Source organism: Rhincodon typus, chromosome 9, assembly GCF_021869965.1.
Source record: "Rhincodon typus isolate 14 chromosome 9, sRhiTyp1.1, whole genome shotgun sequence".
Classification (NCBI taxonomy): Eukaryota; Metazoa; Chordata; class Chondrichthyes; order Orectolobiformes; family Rhincodontidae; genus Rhincodon; species Rhincodon typus.
The window spans coordinates 86,130,373-86,152,484 of NC_063340.1; the positions used below are offsets into that span (position 1 = coordinate 86,130,373).

General features: G+C 42.5%; 1 protein-coding gene across 1 annotated transcript in view; it reads right to left on the reverse strand.

The window, feature by feature from the left end:
- Nucleotides 1–14,672: 14,672 nt before the first annotated feature.
- Nucleotides 14,673–22,112, reverse strand: part of nmbr (neuromedin B receptor) — a 45,141-nt gene continuing 37,701 nt past the window's right edge. The window contains exon 3 of the mRNA XM_020519963.2: nucleotides 14,673–15,059. Within this exon, the coding sequence (XP_020375552.2) occupies nucleotides 14,673–15,059 (387 nt within the window). The remainder of the gene's footprint in view (nucleotides 15,060–22,112) is intronic.

A 22,112-nucleotide genomic window follows, 5' to 3' on the forward strand; every position in this document is an offset into this window, starting at 1 on the left:
ATATTTACACTTTCAGGTTAACCTCCTGACCAGCGTGGATCATTAGTCAGGCTAGTGCCCTATGCATTGATTTATGCAAACTGTGTGAACCAGTTTTAAAAGTGGATCATTCTTCGACACAAACAGCTATTTTTAATCAACCTGCTTAGAGATGTTATTACACACCTCTGGAGAGGTGGGATGTGAACCTAGAGCTGCTGGCTTGGAGCAAGGGACACTACTGCTGTGCCACAAGAGATCTAGCCTTTGACCCAGATAAATATTTTTAATCAACCAGTTCAGATAATTTGTGACACATCTCTGCAACAGATAGGCTTGAACTTCCAGTTCAGAGGTAGAAGAAACAATACTGTGCCTAAGCCACAGAGAGATATTTTCTAATCAGCATGTTCAGAGATGTTATTACACATATCTGGAACAGGTTGGACTTAAACCTGGGCCTCCTGGCTCAGAGGTTGGGACTCTACCATAACATTACTAAAGCTCCCATTTGAGACAAACACTACCATAGACCAAACGTACAATACCTGAAATCTTGTGAGATGGACCGAGCTTTATTCAATGCTGTTAATGAGCAGGGATCATCGCTGTGAAAATGTGAACTGATGCCCAGAATGAAACAAAGTTGTTTTTAAATGCCACTCGTGGTTTTGAACACATAGAACATGGCACCTCATGGACAGTGTATTAATTCAGAGACTGGAAGACGTCCCATTGTTTTATGTGACAGCTCGATCTCTCACTCAGTCTATCTTCACAGTTTCTCTGGCAGAAGGTTACCAATTTACCCTGAGTGTGCGTCTGAATCAATAAAGTCTGACCAAGGTTCACTCAGGTATCTTGTACCTTATTACTGCCACTTGAAGATAACAGTAGCAGCAACAAATTATTGAACGACAGATGTATTTTTGATCATTAGGACTGTGGAGGCTTTTCAGAAAAGAATCAACACTGAAAAAGAAAGGAAAGCTTTGAACTTACATTCAGAGTATAGACTGGTTGTACAAAGTATAAGGACTGCATGTTCAATTTGGAAATGTGAACTGGAAAATGTGAGTTTACATTATTAGTTTTCGTTTTCACAGATTCATGGACACTTAGAGCAGGGAAGGAGGCTATTTGGCTCATCACATCCATACTGGCTAACAAAGATCTGCCTGCTCTCAGGGATAGTAAGAACAGCCGATGCTGGAGTCAGAGATAACACAGTGTGGAGCTGGAGGAACACAGCTGGCCAGGCAGCATCAGGGAAGCAGGAAAGATGACGTTTCGGGTCGAGACCCTTCTTCAGAAAAATTGGGTCCTGACCCGAAACATCAGCTTTCCTGCTCCTCTGACGCTGCCTGGCCTGCTGTGTTCATCCAGCTCCACACTGTGTTATCTCTGCCTACTCTCATCCCATTTTCCAGCTCGCGCCAATAGCCCCTGGAAATGCAACTGCATACCTAAGTCCTGCTTAGATGTTATGACAGTTTCTGACCTAACCACCCTTTCAAACAGTCAGTTGCAAATTCCTACCACCCTCTGGGTGAAAAGGTTTCTCCTCAATTGCCCTCTTACCTTAAATCTATGCCTCCCTGGTTATTAATTTTTATTTATGCAGTCACAGGATATGGGCATCACTGGTTAGGCTAGCATTTATTCCCTAACCCACAGAGCAGTTAAGAGTCAGCCACATTGCTGTGGGTCTGGAATCACATGTAGGTCAGACCAGTTAAGGATGGCAGTTTCCTTCCCTAAAGGGCATTGGTGAACCAGATGGGTTTTCCCCAATGATCAGTATGGCCATTATTAGACTCTTAATCTCAGATCTTTTTTAATTGAATTCAAAATCCACCACCTGCCATGTCAGGATTTGAACCCAGGTCCCCAGAACATTTCCTGGGTCTCCAGCTTAAAAGTCCAGTGATAATACCTCCAGGTCATCACTTGCCCTTGACTAATCCCTCTATTAATCTACTACTCAGTCTCAACGTTTAATGCTCCAAGGAAAATAACCCCATCCTTTCCAATCTTACTTCATTGATCAGACCATCCGGCCCAGGCAATATCCTGGTGAATCTCCTGAGTACCCTCTCTGGTGCATCATATCCTTCCTACAGTGTGGTGACGAGAAATACTCATAATACTCCAGCTGTGACCTTAGCCACATTTTATGCAGAGAAAAGTGGAACTGTGTAGCCACTTAACAGTTACATCAGAGCATATAACTTTCTTAGAAGCTGGATTTTGGAACTTTTGTGGGACCTTCTTGATGCCAAATTTCTTTAAAATAGAAAACTAGCTGCCCAGCAACAGGGTTTGTATTGGTTGCAAGTTATATTCCTTCTATTTGCAGAGTCCTGCTGGAGAAACTGCAGTGAATGTGTCAGCATGGTATTATCACATCAGTCATGTGTGTGCGCACCCTCAGAGCAACTGCACAGCAGTGGTTGTAGGTAGACATTTATCACTAAACGGCAGGAGAGAGATCAATTAGGACTCAGAGCTTCAATCCTGCCTGCAGGAAAAATCATCCTCTCTTTTCAATGGTAGATGAAATAACACTCAAACACTTCATAAAAAAAAATTTCCAAATCGAGCCAAGACCTAGGCCTAACTGAACGGCTACTGAATTGAAGATCATTGCATTCAACAATATGATAGTGCTGCTAAAAGAACAAACTAAAACTGAGAAAGTAACCTGATTTTCCTTTTAGGATTGACTTGGATCCACAGATTTTCTGCTTTATCGCTTATATTTTCCATCCATGATATTCCTGAAAAAAACCTCTGTCTTTTCTGTCTTATCCATCATCTGTGTGAACAATTGTGTGAATGTTTAGATTTAAAGGAGATATAATTTAAGTCTGAAAATTAGTAATTAATAATCCAGTTCTGTCATATGTTGCAGGATAGTGTTGTGGTAATAAATATTTGCTTTCATATTCATTGATGAAAGCTAGTGTGAGGCTCTTTTTATCTTAGATTGTGGTTAGTGTCAGGGATTGATTCACCTAGTCATATTTCACATTTATGATGCCCCATGAAATGGTGAGGCTCGATTTCCAAAACGTTATTCCTGCCAGAGTTATGACAAGACAACAAGGAACACCAAGATAGGTAACTGCCCACTCATGATTGTTTACTTGTGGCTTGAGCCAACTTGTCTTATTGCTTTAGATGGTTGTTTTAGTGGCTGTGATAAATGTTGTTGGTAAAGTGCTTCACCCTTAGTGTCATTTGCGTGGTTGGTGTTCTTGGATGAAGTTTGCCATTGCACAAGGTTTCAGATGTTCTGCAGCAGTGGTTGTGTCAAAGAACAATATTTCTTTGAAATTGATGCCAAACTTGTCATACAAATTTGGGTGTGGTGAGTTGGTTTGGCCCTGGAATCACACTGGTCATGATGTCATCCTGAGTGTGTAAATATAACCACAGGTGATAAAATAAGGCCCCATTTACATCAACAGAAGTTGCTGGAAAAGCTCAGCAGGTCTGGCAGCATCTGTGAAGAAAAAAATCAGAGTTAACGCTTCAGGTCCGGTGACCTTTCCACAGAGCGTTCCTGTTCTGAGGAAGGGTCACCAGACCCGGAACATTAACTCTGACACTTTCTTCACAGATGCTGCCAGACCCACTGAGCTTTTCCAGCAACTTCTGTTTTTGTTTCTAATTTACAGCATCTGCAGTTTGTTCAGTTTCCATTTACATCAAGCCTGTTTCTTACACCATAAGACCGTAGACTTAAAAGCTGAAGTAGGTCATTCAGCCCATCGATCCTTCCCTAGCATTCAATGAGGTCATGGTTAATCTGCTAATCCTTTTTCAGGTCAAAGGGTGGCCATGGGTACCTACATTGGCCCCTGTCATGCCTGTCTCTTTGTGGGGTGCATGGAATATTCCTTGTTACAGTCCTATTCTGGCTCCCAACCACAACTCTTTCTCCAGTTTCTCGTCCAGAATTGAAAAAGTTTATCAATTTCACTTTCAATTTCCACCTTGTTCTCACCTTCACTTAGTCCATCTCTGACACCTCCTTTCCCTTCCTTGACATCTCTTTTTCAATCTCTGGAGATAGACTGGCCACCAATATCCACTGTAAAACTACTGGCTCCCACTTGAATCACCCCTTGACAATACCATCCTCGCACTTTAGTTCCTATAGAGACTCTACTCCATTCTTCCAGTTCCTCCATCTGTTCTAATTATGTCAACTTCGACAAGGGAGCCTCTAAAATATCCACCTTCTCCCTCAACTGATTATTCCCCAGCAGCATAGTCAACAGGGACCTCAGCCAGCTCCAACCCATCTCCCACTTCAGCACCCACCTCCTGTCTTCCCTCCCACAACAGCGATAGGGCTTCCCCTTGTCCTTACCTACCATCCCACCTGCATCCACATCCGGAGGATTATTAGCCACCATTTCTGTCACCTCCAGTGGGATGCCACCACCGGATACATAGTCCCCTCCCCTGCCTTGTCCGCCTTCTGCAGGGACCGTTCCCTCCGGGACACCCTGGTCCTTCACTCCTACCACCTCACACAGCTTCACGGCACCTTCCCCTGCAACCATAGAAGGTGTAACACCTGCCCGTTTACATCCTCCTTCCTAGGTGCCCAAGGTCGCAAACACACCTTCCAGGCGAAGCAGCACTTGACCTGCACTTCACTCAATCTAATCTACTGCATTCGCTGCTCACAACGTGGCCTCCTCTTTACTGGGGAAAGCGAAGCATAGACTGGGTGACCACTTCGCAGAACACATATATTCTGTCCAGACATAAAGACCCTGAGCTTCCAGTTGCCTGCCACTGCAACACACCACCTTGTTCCTTAGCCAACATCCCCGGCCAATATCTCTGTCTCATGCTTGCTGTAGTGCTCCAGCGAAGCTCAGCGCAAGCTGGAAGAACAGCACACCATTTTTGGCTTGGGAACTCTGCAGCCTTCTGGACTCAATATTGAGTTCAACAATTTTAGGGTTTGAGGCAACTTCTCTCATGTCCTTACACTAATCCCTGCACACCAGACCTTGTTATCACACAGTCTGCTATTACAGACACCCATGGTTGACCACTAATTATCCCCATTAGCAGCTATTCATTCTCTTAGCCTGATCATTATCCATTCATTTTTCTGTCCAACTGTTCTTCTCTCTTAGTTCTGAAGAAGCGTCACTGGACCTAAAACGTTAACTCTGATTTCTCTCCAAAGATGCTGCCAGACGTGCTGAGATTTTCCAGCATATTCTGCGTTTGTTTTTGATAACCCTAAATTCCTCGTTCCTGCTTTTTTTGCTCCATAATCCTTGATTCCCTTACTGATATGAAAAAAAATGTCTATTCCAGCTTTGAATATATTTAATGACAATGCCCGTACAATACTATGCCGAAAAAGTTTCACAAAAAAAAATACTGTGTGAAAAAAGATTCCTCCTCATCTCTGTCTTAAACTAAATGAACACTCTTTACCCTGAGATTATGTCCTTTGGTCCTAGACTCCTCACAAGGGGCAACAATCTCTGCACATCTACCGTAGGAATCTCGGAAATAGCAAGAACTGCCAATGCTGGAGTTGGGGTCGAACATAGTGTGGAGCTGGAGGAACTCAGCAGGTCAGGCAGCATCAGAGGAGCAGGAAAGTTGACGTTTCAAGTCTGGACCCACCTTCAGAACTCTAGGAATCTTATATATTTTCTCTCCACAGACGCTGAGTTTCTCTAGAAATTTCTGCTTTTGTTTGTTCTCACTCTTCATTTGATTAATGACGAGTGATTTCAATGGAAATGTCACTAATGTTTCTATTTGAACATTGTTCTGATATTCCTCAAGGAATGGACCCAAGATGAAGCCAATGACTTGAATTTATATAGCATGAGTCAAACTACCAGGACGTCCCAAAGCACTTTCTTAACAATGATGGACATTCTAAGGTCTGGCCATGAGTGAACCTCAGGTAACATAGAACCCATGCACACAGCAAATAACAATGAGATACTGGCTGAGGGATAAACTATTCTGCTTTGAATAGAGCTGCGGGAGCTTTCATGTTCTAGCCAAGGTCAGAGGCAGAGTTTCAGTTAAAAGACAGCACCTCAACAAAGGAGCTCCCATCATTTGTATGGCAACTGGGATTTGTGCTCAGGTCTCTGGAGGGGAGTGCTTACATTTTCAACTTGCTGACTCTAAGCCAAAATAGGTACTCACACTCTTCAGAAGAAGAGTCACTGGACTCAAAACATTAACACTGCTATCTTTCCACAGCTGCTGCCAGACCAGCCGAATTTTTGTTTATATGCCACATATACAAGTGTGGGTTTCACAGATGAGCCATGATGACAGCAGTTTGACATTTTCTGCTTCTCTACCCAAACCCAGGAGAAATGATGGTCATGTGACTGATTAAGTGCAACTCTAAATCAAGAATAAGTGCTTTGTGACAGAAGGCGTTGTGACAAAATGGTGAGTTCACAATCATTGCTGGCACAACACAACAAGGGAGTTAAGCATTGTTAGTCTTTTTTTAATAATGAACTTGGCCCTTTTCCCTCGACTGTTTGCCCATGTCCCTTTTGGGATCAAGGGTTTATGGAGGAAAGGCAGGAAAGTGCATTTGAGGATTATCAGATAAGCCATGATCTCATTGAATGGCAAACTAGACTCAATAGGCTCAATGGCCTAATTCTGATCCTACGTCTTATGGTCCTTGCAAACTAGTCAACCCCCTGCTCTGAGGAAGGATCACCGGACCCAAAACGTTAACTCTGATTTTTTTCTTCACAGACCTGCTGAGCTTTTCCAGCACAGAGACAACAAGGTGCAGGGCTGGATGAACACAGCAGGCCAAGCAGCATCATAGGAGCAGAAAGGCTGACATTTCGGGCCTAGACCCTTCATCAGAAAAGGGGGAGGGGAAGGGGGTTTTCCAGCAACTTGGTTTTTATCCCATGTGTGGAGTCGGCACAATGAAAGGATTAGTCTGCTGCCTCTGATTACTTGTATCTGTGAAAGAGTGAACACATTATTCAATGGTATAATGTAGCATTAGGAACAGGAACAGACCATTTGGCCCCTCAGACCTGTCCTGCCATGCGCAATCCATTTGATCACGATTGATCTTCACCTCAACTAAATTGCCCAAAACTCAAATTGATCTGAATTGTAATTCTAATGACAGCTTGGAAATATACAGCAGCAAATTTTGCTCTATAATTTCAATACATTACAGTTCATTTAGAAGGGTGAACAGAATCAGATGATCGAATATGCATTACATTAATCTTTTGAAATCAAATTGGAACTGTAAGTGCCTATTCTCCAGAATTAAAATGGTGCATCAGCAGAGGTGAAATATGTTTCTTCCACAGTTTGAAGAGTCAGATCATTACTGATGAGAATTAATTAAGACAAATTGCTACTAAAATGGAAGATCTATCAACTTTGCTTTCAGACTGTAATAGCATGAATATGTTATACATGTTCATTTGTTCATTTATCAGAGGCTCATGTAAGATGACTATTATATTATTGCTGTTTCAAAGTTTTTAGGCTTTGATTTTTACAGATCCCCTGGCGCTCTCCAAAGAAGAGTTGGAGTTTTGTCCTCTGGAACATATTTATACCTCAACTAACAATTCTGATATAAAAAAAGAGATTACAGGTAATGTTTTGGTAATTGCTTATGGGATCTTGCTGTATGCACATTGGCTACCATGCTTCCTACATTGCAGTGCTGATTATAATTCATTAGCTTGGAGGTGCTTGGAGCATGATGAGGTTGGGAAATGTGTAACATGCATGCGAGCGATCCCTTTGTGATTTCAAGGTGTCCTTGCTGGGGAACTGCACTTAGCAAACTGCCAGCTGTTTGACCAGTGTTGTGGGATGTCATGTACATGAATCATGAAAAGTTGGCATGCAAGGTACAGCAAATGAACAGGAAGGCAAATGGAATATTGGCCGTTTTTGCAACTCAAGTCAGATGTCTAGCTACAGTTGAATAGGAGAGCTGTTGACCTCTGTGCCATGTGCCTGTTCAAAGGGATGCACATTGAGGTAAGCAGCAACTGCACCTGGAGGGACATCAAGTCTTCTTTGGTCTTCCAGTGCAAGGCATTGTCCTTGACCTAGTGTAGAAGACTGGCAAGGTCCAAGGCTATGTGCTGAGGGAAGTCAACTTTATAAGACATCTGAAGGAACATCTGAGAGCCAATGGAATGAGGGAAGAGGTGAAGGATTTATCAATTAACAGTAAATTGGGTGAGAACTACTTGCATAAACATGGACAGTCATCCTCATCTGATCAATCTCAACTGATCTCAACTTAGTAGACTCAGGCCTGGTTAGTACTTGAATGGGAGACTGCCTGGGAATACCAGGTGCAATGGGAAGAATTATACAGGGCAGAAAAAGGGCTTTTATGGTGCAATGGTAGTGTTACCACCTCTGAGCCTGGAGGCCCAGGTTCAAGTCCCATCTGCTCCACAGGTCTGCCTTAACATCTCTGAATAGGTTGGTTCCATGAATGAATTTTTTTTAAAAATCCAATAACTTGTCATGACAGAAAATGTAGTGACAAGTTATTGGAATTGTTTCATTCATTCATGGGATGAGAGCATTGCAGGCAAGGCCAACATTTATTGCCCATCCCAGAGGGCAGTTGAGTCAACCACATTGCTGTGGGTCTGGAGCCACATGTAGGCCAGACCAGGTAAGGATGGCAATTTCCTTGCCTAAAGGGCATTCGTGAACCCGATGGGTTTTTCCAACAACAGACAATCATTACACTTTTAATTCCAGATTGTTTTAAAATTGAACACAAATTATACCATTTGCTGTGGTGATAACCAAAACCAAGCTCCCAGAACAATGCCTGGCCCTCTGGATTAACAGTCTCCTATTAGGCCATCGCCTCTCTGATGACAGAAAAGTAATTAGTGACATGTGAGTTTAATGGAGTGTGCTTAACTGAAATAAACCTGTCACATCAAATCATGGATTTGAATTCTGTTTGAAAACAATGATTAAAGTCTACCAATGGACACCCTAATGTTTTGCGCAGCAGGTATGGTAAGGAGTGGAAGCTACCTCTTGGCTTTGTGTATCCATGCTCAAGCCCTGCCTGCTGTGTGTACAATAGTCTCATTAGCACATAGATGGCAGCTACTCAGCCTTAATTGACTCCATAGCACTTAGAGGCACATTTTACAACTTTAAAAAGGGCTACGAGCGTCATTGTAAGAAAGGAAAGAAGGAAGCTTTCACATCTTCTTAAGTCCCAAAGCACTTTACAGGCACTTAAGCAGTTTTCCAAGTGTAATTGCTGTTGCAATGCAGAAAGTACAACCATCAATATGCCAACAGCATGTTCACACATACAGCAGTGTCCTGGGTCAGTGCGACAAAACAGAGAATACTGAACGTGCTCATTAGCACCCGTGGTAAGAAACAGCGCAGGTTGACGATTTTTCATCAAGAACTGAAGAAAGATGTAGATATCAGGGTTATGAGCAAATGAGATGGGAAACTGAGGAAGATATGGTGATCCAGTGGGAATGTCACTGGACTAATACTCTAGAGGCAAAAAAAAGGTCTGAGGAAGTGTCACTGGAGGGCTTGGATTTTCTCGGTCTTTTAATAATCTGTAGAGATGGGGAATTTCAAGACTAGGGGACACATTTTTGAGGTGAGAGGAGACAGATGTAAAAATTAAATAAGACATAAATTTTTTACACAGAGTGGTTCACGTATGGAATGAACTTCCTGATGAAGTGGTGAATGCGGATACAGTTACAACATTTACAAGACATCTGGATGGATATATGAATAGGAAAGGTTTGGAGCCAGGAGCAGCAGGTGGGACTAGTTTGGTTTGGGATTATGTTCAACAGGGACTGGTTGGACCGAAGGGTCTGTTTCCGTGCTGTATGATTCTATGACCCGAAACATTAACTCTGTTTTATCCTTCACAGATGCTGCCAGACCTGCTGAGCTTTTCCAGCAACTTTGTTCCTGATTAACAACATCCACAGTTCTTTCGGCTTTTAATAATCCAGAGGCCTAGGCTGATGCTCTGGGGACAGGAACAGAAATTACTGGAGAAAATTGAAATAACGGCAGATGCTGTAAATCAGAAACAAAAATAGAGATTGCTGGAAAAGTTCAAACAGTCTGGCAGCTTTGGGGAGAGAAATCCAAGTTAATGTTTCAGGTTCAGTGACCCTTCCTCAGAACACAGTTAACTCTGAGTTCTGTCCACAGATGCTTCCAGACCTGTTGAGCTTTTCCAGCCATGTCTATTTTTGCTTTTGAGTTACTAGAGAAACTCAGCAGGTCTTGTAGCATCAATGGAGATAAAATAGTGCTGACATTTCAAACCCCTCGTATAGGGGTTGTGAAACTTGAGAGGGTTCGGAAAAGGTTTACAAGGATGTTGCCAGGGTTGGAGGGTTTGAGCTACGGGGAGAGGCTGAATGGGCTGGGGCTATTTTCCCTGGAGCATTGGAGGCTGAGGGGTGACCTTATAGATGTTTATAAAATTATGAGAGGGAACAGGGATAACCCCGGAAATTAGAGACCACTTAGTCTTACGTCAGTGGTGGGCAAATTATTGGAAAGGGCTCTGAGAGACAGGATTTATGATCACTTGGAAAGGCACAATTTGATTCATGATAGTCAGCATGGATTTGTGAGGGGTAGATCACGCCTCACAAACCTTATTGAATTCTTTGAAGAGGTGACCAAACACGTGGATGAAGGTAGAGCAGTGGATGTGGTATACATGGATTTAAGTAAGGCGTTTGACAACGTTCACCATGGTAGGCTCATGCAGAAGGTAAGGAGGCATGGGATAGGGGGAAATGTGGCAGATTGGATTCAGAATTGGCTGACCCTTAGAAGACAAAGGGTGGTAGTGGACGGAAAATATTCAACATGGTGCTCAGTTACGAGTGGTGTACCACAAGGATCTGTTCTGGGTCCTCTTCTATTTGTGATTTTTGTAAATGATTTGGATGAAGGAGTGGAAGGGTGGATTAGCAAGTTCGCGGACGATATGAAGGTGGGTCACGTTGTGGACAGTGCGGAGGGCTGTTCTAGGTTACAAAGGGACATTGATAGAATGCAGAGCTGGGCTGAGAAGTGGCAGATGGACTTTAACCCTGAAAAGTGTGAGGTGATTCATTTTGGAAGGACAAACTTGAAAGCAGAATACAGGGTTAACAGAAAGATTCTTGGCAGTGTGGAGGAGCAGAGGGATCTTGGGATTCATATCCACAGTTCCCTGAAAGCTGCCACCCAGGTGGATAGAGTTGTTAAGAAGGTATATGATGTGTTAGTTTTCATTAATAGAGGGATTGAGTTCAAGAGCCGTGAAGTTATGCTCCAGCTATACAAAAGCCTGGTTTGGCCACATCTGGAGTATTGTGTCCAGTTCTGGTCGCCTCATTACAGGAAAGATGTGGAAGCATTGGAAAGGTGCAGAGGAGACTTACCAGGATGTTGCCTGGAATGGAGGGAAGGTCTTATGAGGAAAGGTTGAGAGAGCTAGGGCTTTTCTCTTTAGAACGACGAAGGATGAGAGGTGACTTGATAGACTGTAAAAAATGATCAGAGGTATAGATAGAGTAGACAGCCAGAGACTTTTTCCTTGAGTGGAGGTAGCTTTTACCAGGGGATATAGTTTTAAAGTGAAAGGAGGTAGATATCGGGGAGACGTCAGAGGTAGGTTCTTTACTCAGACAATGGTATGGGCGTGGAATGCATTGTCGGAGAGGGTAGTGGAGTCGGCCTCATTAGGGGCATTTAAGCAGCTATTAGATAGGCATATGGATGATGGTATAAGGTAGCGGTGGATGTCAGATAGACTTTAGGTTTCGGGTAAAAGTTCGGCACAACATCGTGGGCCGAAGGGCCTGTACTGTGCTGTACTGTTCTATGTTCTATGTTCTATGTGTGGATAGGATGAATAGTCAAGGTCTTTTCCCCAGGGTAGGGGAGTCAAAAAGTAGAGGGAATAGGTTTAAATTGAGAGGGGAAAGATTTAAAAGAGATCTAAAGGTCAACTTCTTCACTCAGTGGCAGGGCGTGCATGGAACGCGCTGCCAGATGAAATGGTGGAGGCTGGTACAGTTGTAACATTTGTTGTGAAGTTGGATAGAGTACTTGTGGTTTGGGAGGCAGAAAGTTAAAATTTGCTGTTTGTAAAATGCTGGGGGGAAGCATTGTGTGGTCCCATTAAAAGATTATATGTTTTTTTCTGTGCTTAGAGATTTGTAAAAAAAGGTCTGTGAGCATCAGCTCGAAAGTTTGCAAATACACAGACAGCACCCAAATTGAAGCATTTGTATCAAAAGGCCATACAGTTAGCAGGCCAAGCAGCAGTTTACCAAGACAACAAGTTTTTGAATTTAGCCAATCAATTTGAATTTGAGATACCAAAGCCCAATTAAATTTAAATCCGATGGCTTTGACAACTTAGGACCAATCCTATTGTAAGAAATTGACGTGCCATTAAATGGGGCAGTTGGGCAAACAGGAGAGCCAACTGCCATCTACCAGAGTTAACATCCCTCAACTTTCAAGAGAGAATTGCCGGCTCTCAAAGTCTCCTCTAAGTTTTAGAGAAAGCACCATCTAAAGAACAAAAGTAGCCATGGCACAACTAGTGAATATTCCTGACAGAAGAATTGATGGAAAGAACATTCTGAAAGACACATAACCTGGCTGTAATTTTGAGACACTAAATTCTACTCTTCTTTTATATAAGTGGGACTTGTATTTATTAGAACAGCACACTGTTAGAATCTTGTTTTATTCAGGAATAGTTAATAGTTAGAAGGGATTTATTTGATTTGTTAATATTTTTGTTTATTTGTTCGCTGTTAGAGTTAGATAAATAAAATGTTACTTGTTGAATGTAAAGTGAGTGTCAGGGATTTATTTCTAAAAAAATTTTTATCTTAGCTTTAAAAACATTCAATGATGAAGCCTCAACTACTTCACTGGGCAGGGAATTCCACTGATTTGTAACTCTTTATTTGAAGAAGGCCTTCCTCAACACAGTCCTACTGGTTCTAGTTTCACCCTCCAGTGAAAACATTCTCCCTGCTTCTATCTTATCTATTTGCTTCATAATTTTACAAGTTTTTATAAGATCCCCCCCTCATTCTTCTAAATTGCAATGAATATAATCTCAGTCTACTTATTCTGTCCTCATAATCCAACCCTCTCAACTCTGGAATCAACCTAGTGAATCTCCTCTGCACCCCCTCTAGTGCCAGTACATCCTTTCTCAAGTAAAGAGACCAAAACTGTACACAGTACTCCAGGTGTGGCCTCACTAGCACCTAATACAGCTGCAGCATAACCTCCCTGTTTTTAATCTCAGTGAAAGGCAAAATTACATTTTCCTTCTTAATTACCTGCTGCTCCAGCAAACTGTCCTCTGCAATTCATGCACAAGGACACCAAAACATACTAAACCGAAGGAAATACAAGAAAATTCCAGTCTCATTTGGAAGGACTGGTTGGGACCTTGAATGGTGAGAATAGAAGAGTAACTGGACAGTTATTGGAACTCTTGCTGTTGCAATGAAAGGTGCTGTAGAGAAGGGAGAATAACTGTGTAACAAAGCAGGATGTCATTGAGTGAAGCATCCCTTCAAAATGCTGAAGGGAAAGGAGGGGAAGGTGTGCTTAATAGTGGAATCACACTGAAATGGCATTAATGAACAAGATGGGTTTTTACAACGATAAATAGAACCCTTTCATGGTCGCTGGTGAGATGACTAGTTTTTAATTCCAGATTTAGTAATTCAATTTCAAATCTACTCACAGCCACGGTGGAATTTGAACCCATATCCTCGGGAATTTAGCCGAGACTCCTGGACTACTCATCACCATCTCCTCTCATTATTGCTCATCTTCAAATGGATAATCATGGGACCTTGCTTGTATAACTTGGCAACTACATTTCTTTCATTTCAATAGTGTCTATGCTTCAAAACAACACACGGCTGGCTGTACAGTGTTATGATGAGATTGCAAAAGGTGCTATTTGAGACTTTGTTCTCAGAGTCATGGAACAGACTTTCGCCCCTAGGAGGCAGTAGTGGCAGAATCCAATGACTGCCCCCTAGATTTCTGAGGATTCAGCAATTGGTCATTGTCAATCAACAAATGCCAATCAACAAATGCCAAAATGCAATAATGAACATATCACAGGGAAAATGCAAAGCTGGAGCATTAATTCCAACCAAGCTGTTTCAACACCACATGTTTAAACTTCTGCAGGTCAAACACAAGGTTAGGAGCAGGGATTTCTTCTCAAATAAAGCATGTACCACTCACAGGGTAGTCTTGAAGCAAGGTCTGATTACTCTGATGCCTATAGAATTGAATTCTGAGTCCTCCTGTGACATTGAGCCTAATCCACGGAGATTAGGGGGTGAGACATGCAAATTCATCTCACACGCATCTCCAATCACCAGAAAGTGAGAGAAAATTTTCAAGTGTCACAGCTTGAAGAGAGAAAAAGACAATGTGTATCGATCCAAAGCATCACTTTTTTTTATCCTTCCATAAAAGTCAAATGGCTTTCAGTTTGATCAGGTGGACAGGTGATGGGTAGGGAGATGCTGTTTACCTCATGAGTGAACTTACACAGAGATGTAGTACAATCGAAGATCATTTTATGCCACTGACTCCTGTTTGAGGCTGTGGCCGTTGCTAATGGTGTTCCTGTTGCTGCTTCGTACAGATGTCATCCTCATGGCCGACGTGCTCTGGAAGTAGCTGCTGGAGATGGAATGCGATCGTCGCCTCTGGCATCGGAGGTGACTGTTGAAATGCCTCCGGAAACTCTCGCTCAGAAGGTACAGGGCGAAGGGGTTCACGCAGGAGTTGGAGAAGCTCAGCACGCGGCCCAGCACGGTGACCATGAGGTGCCCGAGTGATGGGTCGATCTCGCCGTAGTGGAAGGAGCGGTACATGTATAGCACGTGGTTGGGGAACCAGCAGAGGGCAAACAAGCCCACAAACACCAATACAATCTTCGCCAGGCGCTTTCGGGTTTCCATCTGGGGAGGGAAAGAGTGAACACAGGGAAAGGTGAGCTCAATGGGAAGAACACGCAATGCCTAGCAATGCCAACAGTAATGCCTCTTCATGCACAGTCAACTCAATAGACCTCTCCGGCTCCAACCATGCCAACTTCAGCAGGGAGCGGGGATAACAATCATCCCCAGTTGGCGAGAGGTTAAATCCAGCATTGTATTCCTTTACAACCAAGCCCAGCCCAGTGAAAATCATCCCCAGAACCCTGAACTTTCCCTTTCCAAGTAGTCACCCTGCCTCCTGTACACTGAAGCATCTCCTCTTGTCAGTCTAGTATTGAAGACATCCCGATAACTGAAATGTCCCATCCCAACCATGAGAAAGCAGAATTATCATTGCGAAAAGAAAACTTAACCCCAAGAATTTTCAATGCCAGTTACAGTCAATATAGTTTTCCTTAGATGTCTCAATTCACTGTCAATGATAAAATATTCAAACACAATTGAGCAGATTTAAGCAGAAAATTGCAAAGCCTAAATGATCACTGCAAATGGGCATATAAATCATTTCATTCATATCCAATGATGCATCAGTTAGTCAAATTCTGAACGAAGTGGTTTTATGGTTCATGGCTGAGTAGGCATGTTTATCTATCAGTCGCTTTTTGTCATGTTCTTATAGCAATTTCTTCTGTCCTCAGTTATCGAAATTACCAAAAGGACTATTCATCCCTTTGGGTTCATTTCCTTAATCATCTCTCCTCCCATGACCTACACTGTTTATTTTCCTACCACTGGTTGATTCTATCTGTTGTCCAATCTTTACAAGTCTCAAACTCCTTTCTTTGTTCTAAGCTACAATTCCATGTGGTAAAATTGCAGTGAGGGTATCAGTGAGGAAGATCATTGAATCTATTCCAGCTGATCCAAAATATCTCGACAGGCCAATTGTCACTCCATCCTCCCACCCCATCACACTATCTTACTGTCCCAGCGTTTTGTTGCCACAAAGTGTGGTTGTTAGGAAGAGTTCCAGTGAACTCTTCGATCTGCATTCTAATGTACAGAATGCAAATCTTTTAATTATAGCTCCCTAGGTACAGATCTTCAATCTACTTTTCCTAATATCTCAATACTATGTGACTGCTGATGTCCAAGTTGAGTCAACTTCTACATTTAGTATGTACATGCTCATTCTACTAAAATTGGGATTATAAAGGTCTCCAGGATAGTTATCATTCCATTAATATGTTGGTATGATCTGTCACCCTTACGTCCAGAAGTGCCAGACTGTAAAACCAAATTGAGCTTCTAAATTCACTGCATTAATGTATTGCTGTCAAATATTAAGCCAAGAAATAGCTCACAGGGGAATTCACTGCAAGCAGGTGTTTATATTAGGTGTGGGGAGCTATCTGTTCAGTAAAAATCCTCATCATCAAGGATAAAACATATTCATTCTGTATTATTCTTCACAAATGATTCAGCCAGAGTAAAAGTCTCATCCAATTTTGTGATCTTCAATCCACCAGAGACCAATCTTCTTCAATGAAGGAGAGGATTATAGCTGTGTGAATGTGTGTGTGTGGTTGTGTCTGTGTGAGTTGTTTGTGTGTGTGTGTGTGTATGGTTGTGTCTGTGTGTGTTGTTTGTGTGTGTCTGTGTCTGTGTCTGTGTGTGGTTGTGTCTGTGTGTGTTGTTTGTGTGTGTGTGTGTGTGTGTGTGTGTGTGGTTGTGTCTGTGTGTTGTCTGTGTGTGTGTCTGTATATCTGTGTGGCTGTGTTGATGTGCGTGTGTATGTTTGTGTCTGTGAGTGTCTGTGTATGCTGCCTGTGTGTGTGTCTGTGTCTATGTGTGTGTGTTGTATGTGTGTGTGTGTCTGTGTGTGTTGTCTGTGTCTGTAACTGTCTATATGTGTTACCTATGTGTGTCTTTGTGTGTGTTTTGTCTATGTGTGTTTTGTCTGTGTGTGTGTCTGTGTCAATGTGTGTGTTTGTATGTGTCTATGTGTGTTTTCAACATCAGGCTCTTTTTCATCTTCACTTTCCTGTGCACCTCATGAACCATGATCCTATTTAAATGAGGGAACAGCTCAAGGGACCAAACAGCTGACTCCTGTTCCTGTTTCCTGTGGTCTTATGGATTGCATATTTAGTTTGCAGAGCGAAACATTGCAGAAAATGCAGGGCAAAGTCTTCCAGAAAGCTGGCAAAACACCCATATGGCCTCTTCGCAGGAAGAGTGAGCATATCATATGCCAAACAGGCATTTAACAGCTTGTGATGGGCCTTCAACTGGGATCAAAGACCCTAGGGGAAGTGGAGATTCTGCCCCCTGAAAGCTGCTGGTCAATCAGAGCTCACTTCATGGCAGAGCCCCTGGAGAGCCAGTACTGCACTTACCTGAAACATCAGATCAATGAGAGGCGCAGTCACAGGTGAATGATGGCAGGAAGAGGGTGCAGAGTGTTATGGACCAAACCAGACCCCCACAAAATATTTTAACAAGGTAGCCTAGACCCTAACCTCTTCTTATTTGAAAGGTAGATGTGAAGTGTTGTATTCCAGATGCAATACGGCTGGTCAAACTACTCGACGCTAAGCAAAACACAATTTATTTAAACTCTGTAGTTAAAACACAAACAAAAGAAAGAGGAACTTAGAATAACTTAACTATTGGAAAACTTAACTGAATAATAGATACAGTGACCGCTAATAATTAACCGTTCCAATTTTGTAACATCCCATAAAACAATTCTTGCCAAAAATACAATTTCAGACATAGATTCTCACATGCAGTTCTCCAATCCAGGAGGAAAACCATCAGGCGAAGATTCAGAGAGTGTAACATCCAGGAGATATTCACTGAAGCTTCCAACTCTGTTGAGACCGCACTGGCTTCTGATTAAAACTAAAAATATCCAGAAAACCCTGGTCTGTGACAGTTGGCCAGACCCAGGCTGCTTCCATTGTTCCAACCAACAAACAATGTCAAGGTCTCACAAATTGTTTACTTTCTTAGAGACAGCTCTGCACCTCTGCCTTACAACTTCTCTTCAACAAAAAAATAGGATAAAATAACCTCTGAAAGTGACAGGATCATCGCAAAACAGAGGAGGCAGAGTCTTCCCATTGCTCTATTGCTCAACCAGATGCTGAGTTCTTTTAAATGGGGGATTCTTGTTATGTTGTACACTCAACATGACACGAGGTAGCATGGGGGCTCAGTGGTTAGCACTGTTGCTTCACAGCGTCAGAGACCCAAGTTTGGTTCCAGCCTTGGGTGACTGTCTGTATGGAGTTTGCACATTCTCGCAATGTCTGCGTGGGTTTCCTCTGGGTGCTCCGGTTTCCTCCTACAGTTCAAAGATGTGCAAGTTAGGGTGGATTGGCCATGCTAAACTTCCCATAGTGTCTGCGGTGTGTAGGTTAGCTGGATTATCCATGGGAAATGCAGGGTTACAGGGTAAGGGGTGGGTCTAGGTGGGATGCTCTTTGGAGGGGCAATGTGAACGAGATGGGCTGAATGGCCTGCTTCCATACTGAATTGATTCTATGACAAATATCCCACCCCTGCCAGCCATTAGGTCAAGAACCAATGGTGGCAGGTGGAAGTCCTTAGGTAGTCATTAATTGACCACTTGAGGATCTCAGTGTTGGCAGGCAATGAAGCCACTCATGGGCCTTACCCAGGGTAGAGGTGAGAAGGTTGTGGGGTCACTACACAACTCACTCTCGTCTGATTAAATGCTCTATAGGAGAGATCACAAGATAGCTCCCTCATTAACCAGCACTTGAGGGCATCTAGACAAACAAACACATGGGCATTCCCAACAAACACTATCCAGCATTCAATATAATTGAGGATTTGGAATCAGAATGTGTGACTCACAAAAAGGTTCATTAAGGCCAGAACTCAGGAGTTTATTCCTCAGATCACCACAAAGTTGACCGTTGAAGAGATTATTACAGCTCCTTCACCAGCTAATTAAAATTCCATGTTTAAACATGCACTAGAAAAAAAAATCTTTCACTCAATAGCCTCAGGACATCTCAATCACAATCTTCAGCCAACGGGCCCCTTCTCGACTGTAGATATCCCTGTACTGTAGCAAGCATGTCAAGCTACATCTGCATAGCAAGACTCAACAAATAGTACTGCAATAAATGACTAGACACAGTAACCAGTTCCAGATCACCTTTGAAATCTCAAAGAGCTGCTACATCTTTAAGCATGTTCAGTTTAGATGAACGGCCATTGACCTGAAATGTAAACTGTGTTTTGTTGTACATGGGTCTGAAAGGGTTAACAGGGAGGAATTCCACAAGCATCGCCCATCATGATGATGTCATGCGGACTTGTGAGCGGCTTAGAATCACAAAGAAGTGAGAACCAACAACTAGTCTACATCAAAATCTCCGTAATAATATCTACCATGTCAATGTAACCTGTAACTAGTCACTAATAAGCATTAAAATAGATCTGGTTAACCACAAGAGGCCCTTCTACTTAGACCAGGGAAGGGCTTTCCTCTCCCACACTAAACCACATAGATCTCATAGTCTCCCAAACTTCAAGAGGACACTGGCAAGAATCGTCATCATGATCAGCAGCTTGTAAAGAGGTCATTACCCAGAGAACAGCAGATGCTGCCAGAGATCTACAAATTATCATCAGTACTCCTTCCGTTTTTATTTCTGCCGTGGATATTGGCCAAGGAATAAATATTGAACCAGGAGATTAGGGGAAAACTCTCCCCTCGAAAAAAAAACACCTGAGACTTCAATCTCGCCTTTAAAGACAACACCGTGCAATTTGTCCCTGGTAAGCCTTGGTTTTGAACTCAAGTCTCTGAAGAGGGTGTTGAATGCTCTGATGCAGGAAGGTGACCCACTGGGTCTCAGTCAACATTTATGCCAACACAATAATCCTGTTGGTCGTGGATATATTTAAAAAAGCCACATCAAAGGGACTAGGAAAACTGCCTGAGTACTGTTCTGGCATTAAAGGGGAAATGTCACATTCTAAGTGGGGACAGCTTCATATTTTCCTTCTACCTGTCAGAGTTTTATCCACTTACTTACTCAATCTTCCTCTGTCCATCTGAGAACTCCTTATGCTGTCTTCACAACATATTTTCCCCCCGATCTTGGTGTTGTCTATAAATTTAGGATTATAGAATTCCTACAGTGTGAAAGCATGCCATTCAGCCCATCAAGTCCAGACCAACCCTCTGAAGAACATCCCATCCAGATTCACTCCTCTACCCTATGCCTGTAACCCTGCATTTCCCAGGGCTAGCCTGCACGTTCCTGGATATAAGGGACAATTTAGCAAAGCTAATCCATCTAACCTGCACACCTTTGGACTGTCGAAGGAAACCAGAGAACCAAAAGGAAAGACACAGGCAAAATGTGCAAATTCCGAACAGACAGTCTCCCGAGGCTGGAATCAAACCCAGGTTCTGTAAGGCTGCAGTGCTAACTACTGAGCCACTGTGCCACCATCCCCTCACTCTCCTCGTCTAAGTCACTGATCTAAAGTTTAAAAAAGCTGACACCATTCGTCACATCCTGCCAATCAGACAAAAACCCTTTTATGCATACGGGGGGGCCCCAATTTACAAACATCTAACTTATGAACACTTATTCTTACATGTGATCCCATAAAGAGGTGTAATTTTAAGGATCCTACTTATGAACATTTCCTGTACATTATGAACAGCTACTTTATATTGTCCTGCATTGCATTCCAATTTGGGTACAAATCAACCTAAAAATGTACTCAAGAATGGAACACGTTCATAACCAATGGACTGCCTGTACTAAGTTTTTGCTAGCCAGCCAATCTTCTCTCCATGCTGCACCCAACCCACCAACAGCTTTTATTTTCTACAATACCGTTTAACGTGATATCCTATTAAATGCCTTCTGGAAATCCAAGTGAAGTGCATTTGCAAGATCCCCTTTATCCACAACTGATGTTGCTCCTTCAAAGAAGTCTAATAAATTGATTAGACGTGACCTCCCTTTCACAAAACCATACTGACTCTTCCCGACCACCTTCAGTTTTTTGAAGTGCACCGTCACAATGTCTTTAACGATCAATTCAAACACCTTCCCTACAACTGATGTCAAGTTAACTGACCTATAGTTTCCTGTTTTCTGTCTCCCTTCCTGACTAGAAAAATTCTATTTCTTACTTTCCAAGCTGATGGAACCTGTCCTGAATGTAACAATTTTTGTGAAAGGTAACACCAATGTATAGGTAGCACCTCTTCTAAGACCCAAGAATGATGCCCATCTGGATCCAGAGATTTAATTGTCCACAGCTCCATCAGTTTCCTTGGCATCACAACTCTCATGATTGTAATTTGACTAAATTCCTTTCTCCCTTCCACCCCCTAATTTATAGCTATTCCTTGAATGTTTTTGTATCCTCTATAGTGAAGACAGAAGCAAAATATTTGTTCATTCCATCCACCATTTCCAACCACTAACAATGACACAATTTATCATGTTGCCATAGCTGTCCTGCTGATATCCCATATTGTCAGTGACCTCTGCCTAGTTAAACAACAGAAACTCCATTGATCTCTGGTATGAACATCCAAGTTAACGCACACCACTGCTGCTCTGCTGGAACAAGGAGATTTGTTCTTGATGATTTATTTACTAGAACGCAGCCTTCTCTCCATTCCCTACGTGTTCTGTCTCAAATCAATTGGTTCATAATCTTTAAACAGAGCTGCAGCTCTAGAAGTAGCTGGCAAACACCATCCATCAGGCACTGCTTAACTTGAACTTAACCTGCATCAATCATTCTCTCAGTTATAATGTAACTGCCAATTGAGAGTTCAGAATTTTCTCTCGGCTGATCTTAGCCTTACAAAGATCGCACAAACTCATGCAGAAACAGAAGAAAAGCAGGTGACCAGGTTGTCCCATATAGCAGAACAGTCCAACCTTCAGGTTCAACACCACGTTACATCATTTCAAACTGTAACCACACTCTCCATTTTGTCTCTCTTTTTATTCATCTGTTTTGGTTTTAAGTCTTGTTGTTACTTTTGCACTG